At 41.8% G+C, this 25,134-nt stretch overlaps 1 protein-coding gene across 2 annotated transcripts in view; it reads left to right on the forward strand.

Moving 5' to 3' along the window:
• The window catches only part of EOGT (EGF domain specific O-linked N-acetylglucosamine transferase), a 38,757-nt gene that overhangs the window by 6,671 nt on the left and 6,952 nt on the right, over positions 1-25,134 (forward strand). For both annotated transcript variants that reach the window (XM_003785510.3, XM_023510714.1), the window contains 10 exons: positions 42-150; positions 3,736-3,830; positions 4,173-4,277; positions 8,487-8,593; positions 11,926-12,029; positions 17,622-17,714; positions 18,410-18,481; positions 18,620-18,706; positions 19,325-19,393; positions 24,631-24,692. In XM_003785510.3, the coding sequence (XP_003785558.1) occupies positions 42-150; positions 3,736-3,830; positions 4,173-4,277; positions 8,487-8,593; positions 11,926-12,029; positions 17,622-17,714; positions 18,410-18,481; positions 18,620-18,706; positions 19,325-19,393; positions 24,631-24,692 (903 nt within the window). The remainder of the gene's footprint in view (positions 1-41; positions 151-3,735; positions 3,831-4,172; positions 4,278-8,486; positions 8,594-11,925; positions 12,030-17,621; positions 17,715-18,409; positions 18,482-18,619; positions 18,707-19,324; positions 19,394-24,630; positions 24,693-25,134) is intronic.

The raw sequence follows: 25,134 nt of genomic DNA on the forward strand, positions 1-25,134 counted from the left end.
AAAAAAAAAAAAAATGACAGAATCTTTTTCTTTGAAAATAGGACAGACACTCTTGAGTCAGCTGAGGACATATTCTGGAGACAAGCTGACTTCGGATACGCCAGAGAGCGGCTGGAGGAGATGCACGTGCTGTGTCAGCCCAAAGAAACGGTAGATGTTTAGCCCCTTCATAAATGAGCTTGTTTATTTTTATTCCTTATTATTGATGACTTGTTTTTGTTACTTATTGTTTAGATTACAATATAAAAACAAGACAGATGGCCCTGTGAAAGGAATCCTCATTCTCATATATTGGTTTCAAATTCTACTTAACTTCCCCAAAGAAGTTTCTTTTGAAGCCCTGTCTTCTTTATCACACAAATATCAGATGGACATAGTTTTAGACAGTTGTGACATTTTTAGGTTTAGAATCTGCTCCTCCCCCATGCCAACCTATGCTAAAGACAAGAAATAGATAAACCACATTTTTACAAATTCATCCCCACATAGTGTGGGGCAGAGGATATGCCCCCTACCATACTGCTGTGTGTTTGCTTAGCATGTTATGGTTTGCAGAAGCTTTTCTGTGTGTCATCTGGGTTGATAACCATAAGCACTGCAGCAGATAGACAGAGCAGATACCACTGATGCCTCTTTACCAAAGCTGAAAACAAGGTCCTGGGGGAGGTTAAGCAATTTCCCTAAAGCCACACAGCTACCCTGTAGAATTATGGATCTAGAATTAAAAGGCAGGTCTTCTTACAGTGCACTTTCACCCATTGCACTTCAGTGGGTCAGACAAACACACTGTCAAGAGGCATTTTGGGGTAGTAAGCATAAGAACAGGCTATCAACTGCAGGGTTCATGTTCTGACTCTTGGACAAGGCACTCAGCCCTTTCGTATTTCATTTTCCTCTGGCTTGAAGCCCTGTTCATCTTGTAGCATTATGAGGTTTTGCATATAAAAATGCTCAGTGTAGGGCCTGGCTCCCAGCAAAGGGCTCAGCATTATTTTTAAAGGTTGATGGAGCTATAGGCATTTCTGATTAAGGCATACTATTTTTTTTTTTTTGAAACAGAGTTTTACTCAGTTGCCCTCTGTAGAGTGCTATAATGTCATAGCTCATAGCAACCTCAAACTCTTGGGCCTGGCCTAAGGTGCACTGTTCTTCAAGCTAATGATCCTGCCCCTTGAGCTCTGACATCTCAGAAGTTTCTGGTAACTCCAGGCAGTTTGGGAAATAAAAAAAAAAAAAATCAATTTACTGGCATTCAAAAGAGGAATATATGCTCTATAATGCTATTGAGGGCATCACATAACAGAGCTCCGAGCATTCTAGCAGAGGGAGCGGAGCCCGAGGACAGGGGCACAGTGCGGACTGGGGCTGCTGCAGAGTGTGCTTGTTTTACCTCACACGCTCTGCCTGAGTCTGACTGCTCATGTGGAAAGGCAAGGGAAGAGCCACGGCCTCACTTTGTACACACTTTGAAGGTGGTTTGTAGAAGCTTTTGTGGCTAAGATTTACCCTGATATGTTTTATGTGATCAGAGTATGATCCCTGTCTTAGTTGTTTAAGCTGTGTGGCCTGGGTGGCTTGTAAACAGCAGAAATTTATTTCCCACGGTTCTGGAGGCAAGAAGTCTGAGATCAGGATGCTGGCACAGTCAGGTTCTGGTGAAAGCCCTCTTCCGGCTTGCAGACTATGACTTCTTATTGCAGAGAGCTCTCAGAGGTACCTTTTATAAAGCTACCAGTCTCCCCCTTCATGACCTAATCACCTCCCCAAGACCCCCACCTTGTAATTCCATTACATTGGGGGTTAGGACTTCAACATACAGATTTTTCAGGGACACAAACATTCAGTCCATTGCAGTCTTTTACCAACTGTGGATGCCAAAATGCCATGCAGGTTAAAATTAAGGCCTCATGTTCTTTGGAAGTTTTGAGGAAAATAGTAAAATAAAATAGTATTTAAATCTATAAATAAGTTCCAGAGTAGATAAATAGTTTTTGACACTTTCTCTCTTTTAGCACAAAACAGATTGGTTGGAATAGAATCAGGTTCTGGGCTCGGCGCCTATAGCTCAACCGGCTAAGGCGCCAGCCACGTACACCTGAGGTGGCGGGTTCGAATCCCCAGCCCGGACCCGCCAAACAACAATGACGGCTGCAACCAAAAAATGGCCGGGCGTTGTGGCGGGCGCCTGTGGTCCCAGCTACTTGGGAGGCGGAGGCAGGAGACTCGCTTGAGCCCAGGAGTTGGAGGTTGCTATGAGCTGTAATGCCATGGCACTCTACCCAGGGGGACAGCTTGAGGCTCTGTCTCAAAAAAAAAAAAAAAAAAAAAAGAATCAGGTTCTGGTAGTTGACTCTTAAGTTCCTTTATTTAGTTGTTTAGAAAATATTGCCTGCATGTTGTTGTTGAGACAGAGACTCCCACAAGTTGTGCAATTTGCAGAAAGTATTTCTTATTAAAACTGGCAAACCGCCCTCCCTGCCTTTAATGTCTCTGGGACATGCATGTTTCCTTGTTGCATTTGGCTCGTCTTTGAAAAATGTTTCTTCACATAGGTATGTGGATAGTAGAGATTCTGAAGGCCCTTTTTCTTCCTTTCCTTTCCCAGGTCATCCCTTTAAAAGTCCCTTCTGCACTTTTAAAAACTTTTTTTGAGATAGAGTCTTGCTCTAACACCCAGTCTAGAGTGCCCTGGGATCAGCCCAGCTCGCAGGAGCCTCAAACTCCTGGGCTCAAGCAATCCTTCTGCCTCAGCATCGTGAGTAGCTGGGGCTGCAGATGTCTGCCTTGATGCTCAGCTAGTTTTTCTATTTTTAGTAGAGACAAGGTCTCAACTTTGCTCAGGCTAGTGAACTCCTGAGCTCAAGCAATCTACTCGTCTTGGCCTCAGAGAGTGTTAGGATTATAGGAGTAAGCCACCACTCCTGGCCTATATATATATGTTTTTTAAAATGTCTAAATAGCCATAGCTCATACCTGTAATCCCAGCACTGTGGGAAGCTGAGGCGGGAGAATTATTTGGCTCAGGAGTTCGAGACTTGTCTGAGCGAGAGTGAGACCCCGAGTAATTAAAAAAATGAAAAACCCAGCCAAGTGCCATAGCCATGGGCTTCTGGAGGCTGAGGGAGCAGGATGCCCACAGCCCCACAGCCTGAGTCTGAGGTTGCAGTGAGCTATGATGCCACTGCACTCTGCCCCGGGCATAGGGTGGGACCCTGTCTCAACAACAACAACAACAAGGCAATGGAAAGTAAAAGAAAATTTGGAAACAATTTTTAATATCTGAATAATATGAGGGTACAAATGATTAGATTGCATTGTTTGCATTTGTTAGGTACAGTTTAAGTTGTAGTCGAATGCTTCCCCTGGGAGTGTGCTATATACCCTCACATTGTGCACCTCAGGTTAGAGCTTGCTCTTTTTCTTTTTAGCGAGGACTGAACTGAACCTGATATACAGTTCTTGGCTTTAAAATTTGAGGTAATGCAAGTAGAGCATTTGGGAGTTCTTCATGGTAGTCTACACATTTGGAAACTGGCAGAAGTATGCTTGGCTGAGGTCTTCTGGGAAAGAAAAAAAAATCATTGAACAGATGCAATCTTTGGAAAGCTTTCCGCACCACACTGTGTAGTTTGAACCTGAGGGTAGACATGTTGTCAGCATGTCTAGGAAGTCTGAGTGAGTCCTTACAATGTTAACACTTAAAGTTATTTTTTCTTTTTCTCAACCTTACTTCAGAGTGACTCAAGCCTGGTGTGTTCCCGTTATCTCCAATATTGCCGAGCAACCAATCTCTACCTGGATTTAAGAAACATCAAGAGAAATCATGACAGGTACTTGAGTGGTTGATGTTAAAGTCTAATAGAAGTTTGGAAATATTTGCAGACCTAGGGGTATGGCTTGGAGTTGTTTCATGAATAGTATGAGGGGTGGATTGAGAGATGGGTGGGGATCCACATTGGCCATGAGTAGATTACATTGCAAAGTTGGTTTGTGGGTATATCGGGTTCCTTAAGTGGCCCTGCAACTTTTGTATACATCAGATATTTTCTATTACAAATAAATTCTAATAAAAAATTGATTATACAAATTGGCAGTATACTTTAATTACAATCCATGTGCTTGAGTCATGAAAAAATTTTCTGAACTTAACTTCCTTTTTTGTTACACACTAGGTTTAAGGAAGACTTTTTCCAGAGTGGTGAAATTGGAGGGCACTGTAGACTTGACATTCATACGTTGATATCTGAAGGTCAACGCAAAAGCCCTCTGCAGTCATGGTAAGTTTTTTAAAACATTTGTTTGTAAAATATTTGCTATAATTTTGGACTCAGGCAGATTTGTACAGGGGACTCTCAAATGGAAAATGTTACTTTATTTATAAATAATTTGGCATAAACTTCTGAGGATTGACAACAACTAAGTGAATTCCTTGCTGTGTCTGAAGTAAATGTATGTTTATAAAATACAGAAGGTACCAAATAATACATATATACATTTTAAGAAAAAATTAATAATATATACTGATAACAAAAGATGAATACAAATATATATGAATGATAACAAAAGTCATGTTGATCACCTCTCATAATTGCAGAAGTCAATTGAGTATTACAGATCTATTTGTTTGTTTGTATATTTATTTATTTTTGATGCAAATTCTCACTTTCTCACCATCAGTAGAGGGCTGTGGCATCATAGCTCACAGCAACCTCAAACTCTTGGGTTCAAGTGATCCCCTTGCCTCTGCCTCCCAAGTAGCTGGGTCTAACAGGCACCTGCCACAACGCCCATCTATTGGTTGCAGTTTTCATTGTTGTTTAGCTGACCCTTGCTGGGTTCGAACTCACCAACCTGAGTGCATATGGCTGGCACCATAAACACTGTGCTACAGGTGCCGAGCCATGTTTTCCTTTCTTAGTAAAGAAAGTATTAAGAAGTATGACATAGTACTTACTGTTTGCAAATGAGAGAAAAAAATCATTTCAAAATTGAGACTGGGTGCAGGGATCACACCTAAAATCCCAGCATGTTGGAAGGTCACAATGGGAGAATCTCTTAAGGCCAGGAGTTTGAGATCAGAATGAGCAACATAGTGAGACCTACAAAAAAAAAAAAAAAAATCAATCATGCATTAGCCGTTCATCCCTGCTGTTTGAGAGGCTGAGACAGGAGGATCACTTGAGCCCAGGAATTTGAGGCTGCAGTGAGCTATGATTGTGCCACTGCACTTCAGCCTGGGTGACAGAGCAAAACTCTCTCAAAATAAAAAGTGTATTTTGGGTGGCTCCTGTGGCTCAAGGAATAGGGTGCCGGCCCCATGTACCAGAAATGGTGGGTTTAAACCTGGCCCCAGCCAAAAACTGCAAAAAAAAAAAAAAAGAAAAAAGTGAATTTTTTTTTTTTGAGACAGAGCCTCAAGCTATTCCCCTGGGTAGAGTGCCATGGCATCATGGCTCACAGCAACCTCCAACTCCTGGGCTCAAGTGAGTCCCCTGCCTCAGCCTCCCAAGTAGCTGGGACCACAGGTGCCCGCCACAACGCCCAGCTATTTTTTTGGTTGCAGTCATCATTGTTGTTTTGGTGGGCCTGGGCTGGATTTGAACCCACCACCTTAGGTGTATATGGCTAGCGCCTTAGCCACTGGAGCCACAGGTGCCAAGCTGTGACATTTTATTCACTCATAATTGCTGCAGATATTTGAGGGAATACATTTTTAAAAAAAATACATATATGTTGAAATTTATAAGAAGCATACAAAGAAATGTATAGTTTGGATTATGCAAAAGTGAATCTACCCATGTAACTATTAGCCAGGTCAAAAAATAAATCAGCAGCAATACCCTAGATTCCTTCCCAGGCCTCACCCCCATCCTCCTCTCCAAAGGTAAATCGTACCCTGACTTTTAAAACCCATATGGTCACCTTGTTGAACTTTAAAATGTTTTACTTTAGAAGAATTTTATACTCATAAAAATTTAAAAATAGTACAGTGAGTTCCCATTGTCCCAGCTTTCTCGGCTTCCACTAATGATACTATCTCATGTAACCATAGTGCAATGATCAAAACCAGGAAATCAACATTGGTACAGTATTATGAACTAAACATATGTGGATTTCACCAGTGATTACATGCACTCATTTAAATGTTATTACCTGTCTAGGTAACTACTGCTACAATTAGGATACAGAATTGTTCCTTCGTCCTTCAGAAATGCTTTCATGGTACTCTTCTTTAATCATGTGGGTTACTCTTTTAGTATAATAACTTTTGAAGTCAGACATTCGGGTCGAGTGCTATGTCTCATGCCTGTAATCCAGCATTCTAGGAGGGGAAAATGGGAGGATTACTTGAGCTCAGGAGTTCAAGACCATCCTAAGCAAGAGTGAGACCCCTGTCTCTGCTAATGATAGAAAAATTAGATGGACATGGTAGTAGGAGCCTCTAGTCCCAGATACTCAGGAGGCTGAGGCAGGAGAATTGCCTGAACCCAGGAGTTTGAGCCTGGCACTCTAGCCTGGTCAACAGAATCTAACTCTGTCTTAGGGAAAAAAGAAAAGTCCAACATTTGTGTTGAGCATACCATTCAGAGCAATAATCTACCATCCATGGGTATGGCATTTTACAGTCTGCAGTGCAGTCTCTGACATGACTTACCAGAGTTTTAAGTAAGTTTATTTTTCTTTGGCCGGGGCTGGGTTTGAACCCACCACCTCCAGCATATGGGGCTGGCACCCTACTCCTTGAGCCACAGGCGCTGCCCCAGAGTTTTAAGTAAGTAAGTTCCTATATTCTAGTGGGATTTTTGATGCCTAGTACTTTTTTTTGAGACAGAATCTTACTATTGCCATAGGATAGAGTGCCATGCCTCATAGCTCACAGCAACCTCAATTTTCTGGGCTCAGCCTCCTGAGTAGCCGGGACTACAGATGCTCACGACCATACCTGGCTAGTTTTTCTATTTTTAGTAGAGAAAAACTAGCCGGGTGTGGTGGTGGTCAGGCTGGTCTCTAGGTGCCCAGGCTGGTCTCGAACTCTTGAACTCAATCGATCTACTTGCCCTGGTCTCCCAAGAGTGCTGGGATTATAGGCATGAGCACTGCACCCGCCCCTATTTCTAGTAGTTTTTGATATCTGATTCCACATGGTAGTTCTCTAGGGTATAATTATATTAGTTATTTATTGTTGTAGAACATGTTTTCCTAGGTACACCCTAGGGTATATTCGTATTCATTGTCTATTGTGGTATAACACATTACATTTAAGTGGCTTAAAAGGACAAATATTTATTATCTCACACTGCTTCTGATGGTCAGGACTTGCAAGTGGCTCAGCTGGGTCTCTCGTGAGGTTGCATGCAGGCAGTTGGCCAGGGCTGTAGACATCCCTAGGCTCAGGGGGTCCTGGAGAATCTACTGCTTAGCTCCCTTAGGCTGTTGTAAGCCTCACTTCCTTTCTGGCTGTTGGCCAGAGGCTTCAGTTTTTACCATATGGACATCTCCTCAGGAGCACATGGTCTACGAGAGCACTGCCCCAAGAAAAAAGCTGTAGCCTTTGGATAACCTAATCTCAGAAGTGACATGCCGTCACATCTGCTATACACGTGTCCTGTTGGTAAGAAGTGAGTTACTAAGTCCAGCATACCCTCAAAGGGAGGGAATTAACATTCACCTTCTTTTTTTAACTTCTACCTCTTGATAGAAGTATTATTAAACGAGTTTGTAGACTCTTATATATTTCTGAAACCACCATGATATTTTGGCGTTTTATTTTAAAAGAATCCATTTGTTACTTGTTTTTGTGAGATACAACCTCAAGGATGTCATTGTCACAGATGATCTATATATTTATTTACTCTATATAGCTCACAATTGTCATGTGGTTGTGATTATCTTGTGATTATCAGAAAATTATGCCATATGGCTTCCAAAGATGTTTTCTAAAAATACATTTCCTTTCTTCTGGGAAGCCTAGCTGTCTGCTGTCTTTCTGATACACTGGGTAATTCTGGGAATGCTATCCTTCTCAGAATCCAGGAATCCTACCTTAAGAGTTTCTCTGAGCCTCAGGAGGAAACCATTTGAATCTTTCCACTTTACTGGTAACTAGGGTGTCCAGTTACAACCCACAGCTGGTTATGAATGTTTATATGTAGTGGCAGATGTCACGAAAATTTTGCATAGACCTTTGTTGTGGTCATCAGTTTTCATTAGTGCTTGTGTAATCCAAGATAACTCTTAGATAAGCATTCAGAGTTCCCAGTTTATCTTTCACGTTACACTGAATTTTAAAATTATTTTTGCTCCTAATGTCAACATTAAAACTGATATCAAATTATATAAATGTCAGTATGTCTCAGAAGTAACAGGCCTCCATAGGAGCGCCTCTGCAAACCAGAAGTAAAATTTGCCTAATGAACAGATCTTAAGTTACGATGTTGAAGCTAGGGAGAATGACTTTGAAATCATATCTCAATTCCTAATTCCAGGTTTGCTGAGCTACAAAGCTATACTCAGCTCAACTTCAGACCTATAGAAGATGGTAAATGTGACATTGTTATTGAAAAACCGACATATTTCATGAAATTAGATGCAGGTGAGAAGTTAATTTGTCTGTTATTTATGAGTTTGTTAATGATGCTTTACTTTTTTTGAATATATGTGTATAGTAATTTTCTGTGAATTTTTGGGAAACAGTAGAACTCACAGTGGATTTGCTTTTTGCTTTCTTCTTGGAAGAAATAGATGAATGAGTTTGAACTTCTCATTATTTTATGCCTTTGGTATTTTAGAAGAAAGCTTCACATTTTTTTTTTTTTTTTTTTTTGAGACAGAGCCTCAAGCTGTCCCCCTGGGCAGAGTGCCGTGGCATTACAGCTCACAGCAACCTCCAACTCCTGGGCTCAAGCGAGTCTCCTGCCTCCGCCTCCCAAGTAGCTGGGACCACAGGCGCCCGCCACAACGCCCGGCCATTTTTTGGTTGCAGCCGTCATTGTTGTTTGGCGGGTCCGGGCTGGGGATTCGAACCTGCCACCTTAGGTGTACATGGCTGGCGCCTTAGCCGGTTGAGCTATAGGCGCCGAGCCAAGCTTCACATTTATATCAAAGGAATTAATCAAAATCAAAAGATGAGAGAAGGCATATGTGTACCTTTCGTAACTAAATTTACCCCATCTGGTTTCTCTAATTACTTGATTTATATTGTGTTTTGTTAATTTTTTTTTAAATTAAAGGCCACGTGTATAGTATGGGTGAGAAAGAAATAACCATGACCTCCCCTGGCAAACTTTCTAATATCATTTTCATAACTAAAGTGAACTTAAAATTCTTCTGGAAGTTGCCATTGTAATATATCCTTAGGCCAAAAATTAAATAATTTCCCCATTTATGCCTATAGCTTCTGGCTTTCAACTTGCAAGCACAGATTTAACATTGTGAGCTAGTTGCCCTAGAGAGGAGAAACACAGATCGCACTATATTATCTCTCTCATTAGGAGAGACAGAGATTACTGTGCTATATCATATCAAAATTCATGAGAGGTTGGGCTCACCGTGAAATATAGAGAGCCCTCTGTCACAAATATTTCAGAGTTACTATAATTTATTGATCATAGTTTTAGTATGCTCTGCCTTCTGAAGTCATAATTCTTACATTACAAAGTATTAAATTCAGAAATCAGACAAGTTTAGGTTTTTGAAATAAGAGCAAGTAAAAATGCTATGTTCAAGGTTCGTACTCATTTTTAAAATATGTAAATTAAAAAAGGCAAAGAAAATCCTGTGATCTGCTTGTAAAAGAGGTGAATATGTGAGAGCTGTTAAATTTATGTGGATACTTACGCAATAAAGTATGCAAAGTGGGAATCATAGGCCAGGGTAGACATGTGCCATTTCTTTTTCATGTTCATAACTCTGCTTTTTTCCCCTAACTCCTGCCTTTATCAGTTTTCCTTTTCATGTTAACTCTTACCTTGGGAGGAGCATTTTGCAGAACAAGACTCACTAAGGGGCACATTTCTTGAGGATGAAGCCTATGTTCCTCCCTCGTTTATAAATCCTGGCAGCACCAAGTAGTATTTTTGTGCCTGCTATAATCCTCAGTAAATGCTAGGAACTCACTGACTGTTCCATGAGAGAGCTCATGTGTGCTGTATGGCCAACCTGGGAAAAGAGGATGGGTTCTCAGAGAACTTTATTTTTCTTGCTAATTTGAAAATAAGCTCTTTGCCAAGATTTTTCTAGGTGAACAAGTTAGCCCTTCCGCACAATCACCTGAGATGCCAGGCTGAAAAGAACTTGAATGTGTTCTGGCACAAAGAAAGACTATTTTATGATTTCTGCTTTTGAGAGTAACTGTTTTTCTTTTACTCATTATTTTTCCTTTGTCAAAATATATGTTTTAAATGTCACTTCTTGGAATTTCATCCCAGGTAGATCAGGTCCTGCATGCCTAAGTGGAGAGTGCATGGATTTTTTGTTGTTGTTGTTGTTTGTTTGTTTTGTTTTTTGACTGGCATATGAATTTATAAATAAAGGTACTCACAGCTCTTTCTACTCTATCTGATCTAGAGGTATCCAGATAGTTTTCATTAAGGTCTTACTATGTGCCAGGCATTGGATGGGGACCTTAAGATACATTATCTTTGGATATCTCATGACGAAGCTGGCACTTCTGTATAGCTATGTCCCATTTCTAGTGGAGAAGCTAAAGCTTAGAGACTTACCCTGGGAGGCTGAGGCACGTGGATTGCTGAGCTCAGGAGTTAGAGACCAGCCTGAGCAAGTTTCTAATAAAAATAGAAAAATTAGCCAGGCGTTATAGCAGACACCTGTAGTCCCAGCTACTTGGGAGGCTAGGCAAGAGGATCAGTTAAGCCTAAAAGTTTGAGGTTGCTGTGAGTTGTGATGCCACAGCACTCTGCTGCGGGTGACAGAGTAAGACTCTGCCTTCAAAAAAGAAATAAATAAATAAAAGTAAAGCTTAGCGACATTATGAATTTATTTAAGAACATTCCACCTGAGTGGCTGCACTGGAATTCAGCCCAGTTCTTCTGATTCCAGAGTTCATGCTCTTTCAATTAGAACATGAGACATTTACCTCTTTTCAGTGATAGTTGGTTAATATTTTCCCAAGGAGAATATTATTAAAAGTAGTGATTGGACAGGAAAAAGAAACAAGAATCAAACTAACAAAATGTTAATAGGCATCATTGTTAATAACTCTGTGGTAAATAGGTATTGCTTAATTAATTCAAAAAAATGTTATCAGAAGAAATAAAGATTAGTCTTCATGGCCTTATAGTTCTACTCAGTTTTAAGTTAAATAGACCAACATTATTTTTTTTTTCTGGGAACGTAATGATTATTTGTTACTGGGAATATATGGGAAAATAAATTCCCGATTTTTTTTTTTTTTTGGAGACAGAGTCTTACTCTGTTGCTCTCAGTAGAGTGCTGTGGCATCACAGCTCACAGTGACCTCACAGAACCCTCTTGGGTTCAAGCAATCCTCTTGCCTCAGCCTCCCAAGTAGCTGGGACTACAGGTACCCATCACAACACCTGGCTAATTTTTCTATTTTTGGTAGAGACAGGGTCTCACTCTTACTCAGGCTGGTCTCAAACTCCTGAGCTCAGGTAATCTGCCCAACTCGGCCAGAGTGCTAGGATCACACACGTGAGCCACCACACCTGGCCCCAAATTTCCAATTTTTAAGTAACCAATTTTAAAGGGAAATTTTGAACCCAATCCATCTATAAAATGAGGACTACCTGTGTAAAGATCATTTCGTGTTTGGCAAAAACTCTTCTTTTACCTTTGTTTCAACCAAAAGTCCATTAAACAGTATTTACACGAGGTAGAATAAAAATTGTTTAATCCTGTACCCTTTGGGAGCAATTAACATAGATTTTTTTCCCCCAACACTAGGTGTTAACATGTATCACCACTTCTGCGATTTCATCAATCTTTATATCACGCAGCACCTGAACAACTCATTCAGCACAGAGGTGCACATTGTGATGTGGGACACCGTGAGTAAGAGTGTTCTCTCTGCCTCAGCACTGGCTTTACCTTGAGTTGTCAGTATGAGACTTGGATGTCGTGAGACAGATTTTCTAAGACATGCATGTTTACACATACTCACCCATCCACACATCCATACCATCTGCATCTTGTCTGTAGATGGGGTGATTGTGTCTGTACGTGAGCACCAACACACACATATACATATAGGCAGATAGATGGATGTGAGTATGTGTATACCTCTGTTCTTTGAATTTTAGAATGAGGTAGTGGAACATTTCTTTCCCCTTTTGGGGAGGAGGAGTTGCAAAGATCAAAGGTGCATTGGCTTTGGCTGAGTGTTCCTCCTCTAAGCAGACAGGAAGACTGTCAATCATTCGCTCAGTCTCTGTAACCCACCCTGAAAAGCGTGCCTGTCGGTACCATTTGACCTCTGCCATTTGCTGTCTACCTTTGCTTAATGCATTTTCCTGCCACTGCAGTACTTGCTTTGCACTGACTAGCACCGCGTTGCAGCTCCCTGTGCACACAGCAGTGAGTACGCACGTGCTGAATATCACCTGCTCTTTATTGTTGTCAGTGTAGCCTTTTTTTTCTTCTTTTGTTTCTTTGCCTGCCTTTTCATGTTTCTTCCTATATCTGGCCCCTGCACCTGCCGAGGTAACCCCAAGACAGTGATTCTCAACCTTCCTAATGCCATAACCCTTTAATACAGTTCCTATGGGTCACAACCTACAGGTTGAGAACTGCTGCCCCAAGATGTGCCCCAATATCCTTATCTGTGAAGCGAGATAATGAGAGCACCTACCTGGGTATCATTTTGAGGATGAAACACATAGTGTGTGAACAGTCACAGTGCCTGGCACACAGTACATGTGCTCTGAGTATTAGCTATGACAATGACAAGGAAAGCAAGTGGTTTGGAGTGTACAGGAGAGAGGTTCTCTAAACCGGGAAGTTGGGGCACTCACCAATGGTTCATCCAAGGTTCCACTGATATTCAGACTCATAAGACACTCACATGCCCTGTTCAGGGTGACATTGCAGGGGCTCAGTGCTTGCTCACAGAGCCACCTCTAGCATTTCTTCCCAGGGCAGCACTAGCAGCCCACATAGCACAGCATGGGTGCAGGGAGATGGGCTCCACATGGGACAGGTGCCCAAGCTGCCTTGGCTAAGAGCTTCTTGTCCGACAAGGGCCAGCAGCTCCTGTAACAACTGCATTGGTGAAGCCCCCAGGAACCCTGAAAGAGACACCCTAGTCCCAAGAGTCCTGATACTCAGGAAGCCTAACATGGCTTTCCCAGTCCAGACACAATTTACCAACCAAGCGCCAAGCGTCTGTTTTGCTCAGAAGCAATGTTGCCTAGAAACATAGTTGACACGTGTCATCTTCATTTCAGAGGGCAGAGCTAGCCAGTGAGTGGAAGGTCAGATTCTCCCGCAGAGGGGAGGGGTAGTTCCGCTGACCCATTTTTCACAGATACAGAGCTTATGACAGATCTGTGTGGAAAAGTCTTTGTGTTTGCCGTTCCCTAGACCTTTGGTTTGAATTGAAGTCTGGGGAGAACTGGTTCAGTAATTTCAGCATGCTGCTCCTTTCTTTCAGTCTCCCTCTGTGCATGCGGGTACATTTTCCTGGGTTCCCCTTTTGCTGCCACTGCAGTTTCATTTCTTAGGAATGTTTTTGTGAGCAAAAGAACAACAGTCATTTTCTTTTATTCTTTTTGTATAAGTGATTTTAAGGCACAACCACCGACTATGGCAAGTTTTGAATGACGAACTCATGATTGTTTTGCTTTTCTTAAAAAAAAAAATCTCACCTGATCTTATCTTATTTAATGCTTTCAACCTCCTCCTACCCTGTGGACTTGAGATTTTGTTTTTTTTTTTTTTTTTTGAGACAGAGCCTCAAGCTGTCCCCCTGGGTAGAGTGCCGTGGCATTACAGCTCACAGCAACCTCCAACTCCTGGGCTCAAGCGAGTCTCCTGCCTCCGCCTCCCAAGTAGCTGGGACCACAGGCGCCCGCCACAACGCCCGGCTATTTTTTGGTTGCAGCCGTCATTGTTGTTTGGCGGGTCCAGGCTGGGGATTCGAACCCGCCACCTTAGGTGTACGTGGCTGGCGCCTTAGCCGGTTGAGCTATAGGCGCCGAGCCGAGATTTTGTTTTATTTATTTATTTATTTTTTTGAGACACAGCCTCAAGCTGTCACCCTGGGTAGAGTGCCATGGTGTTACAGCTCACAGCAGCCTCCAACTTCTGGGCTTTAGCAATTCTCTTGCCGCAGCCTCCCAAGTAGCTGGGACTACAGGCACTGGCTATTTTTTGGTTGTAGTTGTCATTGTTGTTTGGCAGGCCTGGACTGGATTCGAACCCATCAGCTCTGGTGTCTGTGGCTGGTACCTTAGCCGCTTGAGCTACAGGCACTGAGCCATGGACTTGAAATTTTATACTAGCTTAGTTTTGGAGGCTGAGGCCTGAGCAGCAGGTGAGGAAACTAACATAGTCGGGAAGGAGTGGAGCCAAGGATTCCAGTCTAGGCAGCATGACCCCAGACCTGTGCTGGGAAACCAGTGTTGCTTTCCTAAAATCCTCCAAAGAACCTGTTAAATTAAAAGAAAGCATCTCATGTTCCAGAAGTGTCCTGTATCTTGCTGAATGCTTTTCTCTGTCTTCCTTAATTGGACTGAGTTAGATTAAGCCTCCCCTTCTGTGTCTGCCGGGTTGGGGCAGGATGCAGGGACTCTGTGACGATCCCAGGCTTCTCAGTTAGCTGAGCATGGACAGGCAGGAGGGCTATGGCTAAGCAGGTTGGCTTTGCTAATTACTTAGTCACATTCTCCAGACAGGCAGGCCTGCTAGCTGCAGAATTCAGGCCCATGGGAGACTGTAGGTTGGATGGGGACAGTGCTAACTGAGAGGCCGTGTGATTGCTACTTCTTTTCCATCACTAAGGCCTTAGATTAAGGGACTCTGTGACCTATAGGATGACTGGGATGCAAATCCCTCACAGTGGATGGTCCCCGCAGTCAGTTCTGACAGCTTTAGATGACCAGTTTTCCTAGGGGAAGAGCGGGAAAGTGACTATGACTGCAGTTCAGATCTTAGTGCATTTTACAAACTACCCCACAAAGAAACCTGTGAGACCTTCTCTCTCCTCCTTGCCAAGCTCAGCAGTTTGGCTCCTCCCATCAGCGCGCAGCTTCCTTGGTGGGATGTGCTGAGATGCACAGATGCCTGTGCACTGACGCCTCTCTGGGCGTCGGAGGGTTGCTGTTATTAAACAGAATGTACAGAAGGAAAGATTACCACAGGCTTTTCACCTTTTCTTGTTCTGTGAAGTAGTATAGCTCTATTATTCTATTTTTAATTATGAAACCAATACCTAATTATAATGAGTTCAAACAACACAGAAGTATGTAAACTTTAAAAAGAGGTTCCTTCTTTCTCTGCTCCAATTAATTTTCCCCAGGGTAACTGCAGTTAAGGTGTGTGAGCCCCTTGAAAGACATTTTATGTTAATAAATGCAAATATATCTTTACGTGAAATTTACACATAAGGATTTGTGTAAGGAAATATGTGTGTATATAAAAGAGAAAATATATTCTCTTCCATATTGCTCCCTTAACATTATCTCACAGGCATCTTTCCAAGTCAGTCCATTTAGGCTTATGCTTTTGTTTGTGGCTACGTGGTGTTCTATTTGATGGATCTTTTGGGATTTCAGCGCATGCACCAGTGTACGTGTCCCTGCCCCTGTCCCAGTCACATTCCGTTTGTTTCCAGTTCTTTGCTAATTTCCTAAAAGGCTGCAGTAAACATCCTCCCCGTGTATTTATGTCCTCACACACTCATCCTAGCATTTCTGTGGGACAGATTTCTAAAATTAAATTACTAAGTCATAGGTTGTATACATGTTTCAATTTGAGACATACAAAAGGCGGAAATTTTATGCTATCTTAAAAAATATTCAAGTATTTTTCAACATGAGAGTAAGAAGAAGCCCATCCTTTTCTTGTAGTAGATAATTTGAATTCGGGGAGCATGGAAAAGAAGCATCTAGAGGTGGTTATTATTACATAATACATAATTTCCCCAAGAAAGGATCAATCAGAGTTACTACATATTATTATTAAAATTTCATTTCAGAGGACATTTTATTTTTATCTGATATATTTTGTCTCAAGAAACTGTCTAGACCCTCTTCTTTTAATTGCTCTTTTTTTATTATTAAGCCAGAATAGGAGCATTTCATTTTAGATGGTGTTGAGAACGGCCTTTATTAGGACAGCATTGGAGGAACATTGAAGGAAGGACTTGTTTTCTTTTTTTAGATTGAGAACATCTAACAGTCCTCAATAGCTTTGAAATAACTGTAAAATGTGCAACATAAAAATTTCACAATTGGGCTGGATGCAGTGGCTCACATCTGGAATCCTACAGGAGGGTTAATTGAGCCCAGGAATTTGAGGTTGCATTGAGCTATAGTGATGCACCACACTCCAACCAGGATAACAGAGTGAGAGTCTTGTCTATGCACAAGAACAAAGAAAAATGAAAAACTAAAAAAAGAATGCTATAAAGCTAAAAAGACACAGACATAGTGAGCGTAATGTATAACTACCTTGGATGTAATCCTACAATGCTTCTTTCTAATGGCTGAATTTTCCAATCTAAGTTACATCATTTAAAAAGTAATTGATCTCATTCCTTTTAGCTCATGATTGACTTTTACTTTTCAAAAAGGAAATGCATTTGGTAAATACACTAGAATGAACTAATCTCCACTCAGAGGCTGCTGTCATATGGACCTTTAGGAATGTGAAGTGTGGCATAAAAGTCTGGATTGAATCCCAGCTCTGTAACTCACCAGCAGATTACTTAAATTACTTAAATTTGTGTTTCCCCATCTGTAAATTAGGGATAGTGATATTACCTAGCTCATTAGGCTTGTGGGTGATTTCCCATAAGTGTCTGAAACAGTGCCTAGGACACAAGAAACATGCAAGATGCTATTGTTATTGTGTTGTTGTTATTATTAGCACTATTAATATTAACGGTATTATCACTTGTTACTCACTAGTCAGTGGGGAAAACATTCCAAAGAATTTCATACCTTGTATTTTTAATGTCAAAGATTTCAAGTCATTTTCTTCCTTTGAAATTTCTTTCCAAAGCATATTCCATTTACCCTGATGGTTTTTATCTACTGAGCTTATCAGAGTGTGTATAAATGCTGTTATATGTGTGTGTTGTATGTACCAATAGATAGAAAATTGGATAGAAAATTCAAAGGAAAAAAAAATCCGATAACTGTAATTTCAAAGATGTGAGAATAAAAAGGGTTAAAGAGGAAAAACAAAAATAATATTAACAGAGTAAATGTGATTATGATGATTACTTATGATAATATTTTGTTGAAGTAGGCATTTGCTCAGACCCAAGATGCAGATTCATTTTGCTAATATGGATTTTGTGAGTTTACTTAGGATCATTAGTTTTTAACTCAGAAAGGCACTTCCAGGGATTTTGAACATCTTTGAAAATCTGTCTCATTTATTTTTATTGCCCTCACTTACTTTGTTTCTACTTTCAGAGTTCTTATGGATATGGTGACCTGTTCTCTGACACCTGGAAAGCATTTACTGATTATGATGTTATACATTTGAAAACGTACGATTCCAAAAGGGTACTGCAAACTTCACCATCATGAGCAGATGGTTCACTTGTAACATAAATATTTAACGTGCATTTCTATGAGCTATTATCATCGATGTCTGATTTCTTAGTCTCTTTTATTATAACTAAAATTCTCATTGTTATTAATCATGTAGCTTTCAGAAACTTATTTTCATAGCTTCTTCAAAAATATGAATTTTAGGCTTGGCGCCCATAGCTCAGTGAGTAGGGCGCCAGCCACATACACTAAGGCTGGCAGGTTCGAGCCCAGCCTGGGCCTGCTAAAAACCACAATGACAATTCGAATGAAAATAAAGAAATATCTAGGCATTATGGCAGCCACCTGTAGTCTCAGCTGTTCAGGAGACTGAGGCAAGAGAATTGCTTAAGCCCAAGAGTTTGAGGTTGCTGTGAGCTGTGATGCCAAGGCACTCTACCAAGGGCAACATAGTGAGACTCTGTCTCAAAAACAAACAAACAAACAAACCCCCCCCCATATATATATATACACGAATTTTAGTCTCTCTGAATGAAATACTTTGCTGTACAAACTATTTTAATACAAAATGGAGATAAATGAAAATCTGTTTTCCACAATTATGAGTGCTATTTTGGTGTGAAGGGTACAAATTATATTCTTTTATCTTTTATTATATCTTTTATTCTTTTATCTTTGATCTTTTATTCTTATATCTTCATTCCTAGGTATGTTTCAGAGAAGCTATTTTTTCATTGCTCCCCCGCATGAGGTACGGGCTCTTCTATAACACTCCGCTGGTAAGCACATTGTCCCTGGGTAATGTTCATCCTTGCAGACTTTAGGTTTTAAGATAACCTTGATACGTAACTTGAAAGCACCTTAAATTGCAATACAGAAACATCAAATTGTAATATGAACTGGGGTTTTTATTTTAGATATCTGGCTGTCAGAAGACTGGATTATTCAGGGCATTTTCCCAGCATGTACTGCACAGACTGAACATCACACAGGAGGGACCCAAGGTAATGGCTACATTGTGGGTTTTGAGGTGGGCTTGAGTTTTCATCTTCAGTAAAAGTCAATACCGTCTTGGCAGAAGAAGAAGTAATTGGGAGACTGTGGTTAGGTTTTATTTATTTATTTATTTATTTAGCTTTTTCCCTTATTCAATAGATTTAGCAGGTGCAAGTAGTTTTCTATGATGTGGATGAATTGTACAGTGGTGAAGTCAGAGCTTTTTAGTGTACCTACCATGAGGAGTGCAATGATGGAGTTGTATGCGATGATAAAACTCAGTAAGAATGCAGCAGTACAGCTCTTATTTCTTATCCTGATTCCTTCAGGATATATAAAAATATACCCACTTTAGCCACAGAAGACAAACCAGTTCATGACACTGTTCTGTTTGGCTGGGTGAGTGGGTGGATTTTTTGGCAGGAGTTGTGTGGCTTAGATGGGGATTTCGGGGAGTGTGGAGAGATACGGCCAAAGAGGGAAAGGAAGAAGAGGAAAAAGCACATTCTTGCCATGTCCTGTAGTTTATTTTTCTTCTATTTATGAAAATCACATTTTAGGTTCAGATGCTCATTCACTTCTCCTGGCATATATGGAGTTATTTTGCCTTTTCATTTTGGTTATAGGATGGAAAAATTCGAGTCACCATTCTTGCACGGAGCACAGAATACCGGAAAATCCTAAACCAAAATGAGGTTTGTTTTGGGTATATGTTATTAACATAATCATACTGAATTTACCTTCCCATAAACTATTGTGCTTTATTTTTTTCATATTACCCTAAAAGCCTTGGTTTGAAACTTATTTTTTAGGAGAAGTTTGTTGGCCTATCCCAGTTCACTTATTGAATGATTTGAATTTCTAGTGACAGTCACCACACCAAAAAAGAAAAAAAAAGAAAGTCACCCAACTACCCATAGCCAACTTAGACTGGAAACAGAGACATGATTCCAGGCCTGCCTTTACTGCAATAGATTGCTATACATTTGCCCTCTAGACAAACTAGCAACAAAAGTGCAAGAATGTCTTCTGGGAGGTGGTTGATAGCATGAGGCAATCCTGGGACACCAGTAGCAGATTAAGCTGGAAGAGCCTCCCTCCTCTTTCATGACTGTGTGTCTTAGACATTGTTCACTGATTAGGCATCCTAACTCATTTCACTGGCACCAACTCATAAATTATGTTCAACCCCAATGAGCTCACCATGCAAGACCCTTCCTACAATGTTGTGGTATGAAGATAGTGTCACAGTAGTAACATTTATTGCACAAAGGTAAATTGAGCACCTGCTGTGTGCCAGGCTGTGTTGTAGGCCCTGGACATAATGAGAAGACAGGGAATGTCCCTGCCCTTGTGGAGCTTACATTCTAGAGGTGAGAGACAGACAAGAGATAAGGAAACAAGTCAGTAAGTATGGTAATCAAAGCAGCAGTGAGTGCTCTGAAGGAAACAAACCAGGGAGATGTGACACAGACTAGGGCCATGGATGGAAGAGGGAGGAGGCGAGGCATCCAGATAGGTGCTGCTAGGACTGAGACGTGATCAAAGAAGAATCTGGCTGGGAAAAACCTCTCAGGCAGAGGCAAACGTCCCCTGATGGATTAAGCTTTAAGTGTTCCAAGAACGGAGAGAGCACCAATATGGTTCTAGCATCATGGAAGAAGTGGCAATACCAGAAGTGTGCAGAGAAGTGGGGCGTGGTGCAGGTCTCCTATCAGCATCCTAGACCTGGATGAGGACACAGACTTTATTCCATTGAGGCAGAAAGCCACTGTGAGGTTGTAAGCAGCATGTGCTAGGAGAATAATGTTTTTTCTTCCTCTCAAAAAGATGTCCATGGCTCAGCACCTATGGCTCAAGCGGCTAAGGCGTCAGCCACATATAACCAAGGTGGCAGGTTCAAATCCAGCCTGGGCCCGCCAAACAACAATGACGGCTGCTACCAAAAAATAGCCGGGCGTTGTGGTGGGCGCCTGTGGTCCCAGCTACTTGGGAGGCTGAGGCAGGAGATTTGCTTGAGCCCAGGAGTTGAAGGTTGCTGTGAGCTGTGATGCCAGGGCACTCTACCCAGGGTGACAGCTTGAGGCTCTGTCTCAAAAAAAAAAAAAGATGTCCATGTCCGAATCCCTGGAACCCATGAAGAGGTTCCAGGCTGCATGGGAAAACAAACTCAAGGGTGCAGATGGAATTGAGGTTGCTAATCAGCTGCCTTAAAATAAGGAGATTATCCCAGATTATCCAGGTCAGCCCTGTGAAATCACAAAATGGGCCTTAAACTCTATCCATTGGAGACTTTTGCCTCTGTCCACAAATCTCTTTTCTTAGCTGGATTCTTCTCACTGCTCTGCTCTCAGTTTATCAGTTCCTTAAAAGTGGGAGAGGGAGGGTGGCGCCTGTGGCTCAAAGGAGTAGGGCACTGGCCCCATATGCTGGAGGTGGCAGGTTCAAACCTAGCCCCAGCCAAAAAAAAAAAATGGGAGAGGGAGGCAGGAAAGAGAGTAAGAAAAGGAGATAGGATGAGAGATTGGGGTCAGACAAAGGCTGGCTTTGAAGATAGAGGAAGGGGAACTGAAGGCAGGGAGCATGGATGGCTCCCAGGAGCTGGAACAGATAGAACAGGAGGAATGCAGCCCTGCTGGCACCTTGATGTTACCCGGGGAGACTCAGGTTGGACTTTGATGCTCAAGAACTATGAGAGAATACAGTGTGTTATTTTAAGATGCTACGTTGGTGATAATTTGCTGCAGCAGCAAATAGAGAATAAATACACAGAGGGAGATGTAAACTGACTTATTGTTTATTTTTAAATCATTCTGGCCGCAAGAGCCAGAGCAGGGAGGTTGATTAGGAGCTGCCCCTGTGCCCAGAGAAGACAGGCTGAAGGTGATGAAGGCAGAGATGACACTGTAGGTAGGTCTGAGACACGTTTTGGAGGTATGGATACTTACCTTTTGGAATGTAAAAGTACATTTGCATGAAGTAAGGCCAAGAAAGGAATCAAGGATCAAGTGTGTCTCCAGGCTTTTAGCTTGAGCAATTAAGTGGAATTGAAATGGAAAAAATTTAGTGAGAGGGAAGAGGGAGGCAGGTTTTGATGGGTAAATATTTTACACAGATTAATTTGAGCTTCTAACAGGCTGATCAAATTAAGTAATTAGCATCTCTTCCTGAGACCCACATGGATTACGGAGAACATGGACATATGGTGTAATGTGGCGTTGATTGTAACCTCTGCAATGGAAGAAATGAGCAGAGAGAGTGTGCGTTTAAAGACCCAGAAATAAAAATGTATCAAATAATGCAATGTTAGGCAGCTAGACAGGAAGCCTTATAGCTGACAGATCAATGGCAGATATTGGCGTAGGCCACACATACTGAGTGTTAACTGTGTGCCAAGCATATTACTATGTGGTACCAGACATTTTCTTCTCAACTCTTCCAGCAAACCCATGAGGTAAGTATCGTGTTATTATCTTCTGTTCTCTAGACAAGAACCTGAGCTCTGGGGCGGCGCCTTTGGCTCAAAGGAGTAGGGTGCCGGCCCCATATACTGGAGGTAGCGGGTTCAAACCTGGCCCCCGGCCAAAAACTGCAAAAAAAAAAAAAAAAAGAACCCTGAGCTCAGAGGTTAAAGGACATGCCAAATTTCACCCACCTAGTAAGTAGAGTAATGGGGGTGTGAGTCCAGGTGGTCTGGGTCTGGAGTGGTTTCTTTTTCTTCTCTTTTCTTATTCTTATTCTTTTTTCTGACAGAGTCTCACTCTGTCACCCTGGGGTTGAGTACCACATAGTCGTAGCTCACAACAACCTCAAACTCTTGGGCTTAACCAATCCTTTTGCCCCAGCCTCCCAAGTAGCTGGGACTGTAGGTGCCTGTCACAGCACCTGGCTAGTTTTCCTATTTTTAGTAGAGTTGGGATCTTGCTTTTTCTCAGGCTGATCTTGAACTCCTGAGCTCAAGCAATCTACCTGCTTCAGCTTCCCAAAATGTTAGGATTATAGGCATGAGCCATCATGCTGGCTTGCAGTGGCTTTCTTAACTGTGCAAACAGATCTCAGAGGAGGCGGACTCTACCTCTGATCCCAGCCCATTGGGAAGGGGCAGACTAAGGGCAGCATCAAGCCACTGGAGAGGAGTCCAGTAGAAAAAGGCACGTGCTGGTGTGGACGTAATGTTTTCAGTTCCAGTCCTACCAGCAGACCATAAGACGGTACCCAAAGGTGAGATTTGGTAATTCACCTCCCAACTCTAAGCCAAAGGGGACCCAGCTGGCTGTTTTTCTCCCATGGACTGGACATCAACTTCAGGGTAGGGAAGAAAGCACCTTGGACTATACTTTGCTTAGTGAATAAATAGTATGACCCAAATGTCCTCATTAAATGATGGTTTATGGAATCCCGCCCAATTTCAGGATTTGAACAATCATGTCAAAAGGGACAGGACCACAGGTGTAGTCAGATTACCAGAAAATGGGGTGTGCTTGCCTGGGATTCTCAGGAGCCTGTGATTCCTTTTATGTGGGTACATCTCATTAAAAGACCAAGGCTTATGCCATCTGATTAATTCTCTCGTGGAAAACAGAATTCTAGGCTCGGCACCTGTGGCTCAAGTGGCTGGGGCACCAGCCACATACACCTAAGGTGGAGGGTTCGAATCCAGCCTAGACCCGCCAAACAACAATGACGGCTGCAACCAAAAAATGGCTGGGCATTGTGGCGGGCGCCTGTGGTCCCAGCTACTTGGGAGGCTGAGGCAGGAGACTCGCTTGAGCCCAGGAGTTGGAGGTTGCTGTGAGCTGTGAAGCCACAGCACTCTACCCAGAGGGATAGCTTGAGGCTCTGTCTAAAAAAAAAAAAAAAGAAAAGAAAACAGAATTCTAATATTCTATTCTCATTCCTTTATCTCTTTGACATAGGCATATATTCATGTGTGTTCAAGGCGCTATCTAGAGAAAGAAATTTCTGTTTTGTGACTCTGTGTGTGTGTGTGTGTGACAGGTGGGGATTAGTCTTGGTCACTGCCTATTACTTTCTGTAACTTGACAGTGGAATACACTGATTAAAAACACAGGTTTGGGGGTAAGAAGACCTAAATTTAATTTTAACTCGCATTTGTGTGTGGTTATCTAACTTCTCTAAGCCTTTGTGATCTCATTTATAAAATGAGCATAATACTAATAATGCTAATACTTATTTGCTATGACTTTTATGAAGATGAAGTGAAGGAAACCTAAGCACATAGAAATGCCAGCACAATTTCGATGCCCAATGATACTTGTAATCGGTGATGTTGCTGGTAGGCTGTAGAACATGGCATAGGCAACATGATACCCGTGCAGAAATTTCTGGATGATGGTGATCCAGGGTGGCCCAGTTGTGAGGGACATACAGAACCATGACTATGTTTTTGATAATGGATTAATCATGCTTTGTTATTTCCTGTTTGTTGGAAGAATAAATTGGTTTTCTTTGTAGAAGTATTGAAAATGTTTTTCTGCCAAGACTGGTATTTTCAGAGTATGGGATGCAAAGTGCTGTTGGTTTTTCTGAAGTGAGATAATGGATGGAAAGAAAACTCTTAATATAATGTCTGGAGTGTGGTAGGTGCCTAAAACTGTGTGATAAAAGTTGAAGAAGCACCCAGCACGTAGTAAGAGTTAGCAGCGCTTTATGGTGCTGAGCCCTGTTCTCCTGTGAATTTCAGTCTCCTAGCAACCCAGTGCATTGGAATTTTAAGGAGGTAATGTGTCCAGGGGTGGAGCCTGGGCTGGAACTCAAGGCTCAAAACAACTCTAAGAATTGGATTCTAACCCATATTTAATGCCTAAAAAATATTATATACAAAAAAGGAAGAAATTGTAGGACTTATAAAGGAAAGTAAAACAGAAGAGGAGGAAGGAAAAGGAATCTAACTGTTTCTCTTTTTTCCCAGCTTGTAAATGCACTGAAAACAGTATCTATGTTTGAAGTCCGGATTGTTGATTACAAGTATAAGTAAGTAATAACTCTCGCGCAGACACTGTCGACTTTTGTTTGGATGAGTTCAGAGGGGACAGAATGCATTTTTCCAGTGGGAGCTGGTGGCACCTGTAGACCCAGAAGGGACAAGCAGACATCATCAGTGAATCAAATGGACAGGAGTGGGCCCTGGGCATGCGGAAGTTGCTGTTCAACTATCTGAGACCTGATACTGTGACATTATCTTATTTTTCATAAGAAGTGATGAATCCAGATTTTCATTTAAAATTTCTGATGTCTGGCTCGGTGCCTGTAGCTCAGTGGCTAGGGCACCAGTAGAATACACTGGAGCTGGCAGGTTTGAATCCAGCCTGTCAAACAATAATGACAATTACAACCAAAAATAAAATAGCCAGATATTGTGGAGGGCACCTGTAGTCTGAGATACTTGGGAGGCTGAGGCAAGAGAATCGCATAG

Source organism: Otolemur garnettii, unplaced genomic scaffold (assembly GCF_000181295.1).
Source record: "Otolemur garnettii isolate 467f Iridium unplaced genomic scaffold, OtoGar3 scaffold00015, whole genome shotgun sequence".
In the NCBI taxonomy this organism is placed as follows: domain Eukaryota; kingdom Metazoa; phylum Chordata; class Mammalia; order Primates; family Galagidae; genus Otolemur; species Otolemur garnettii.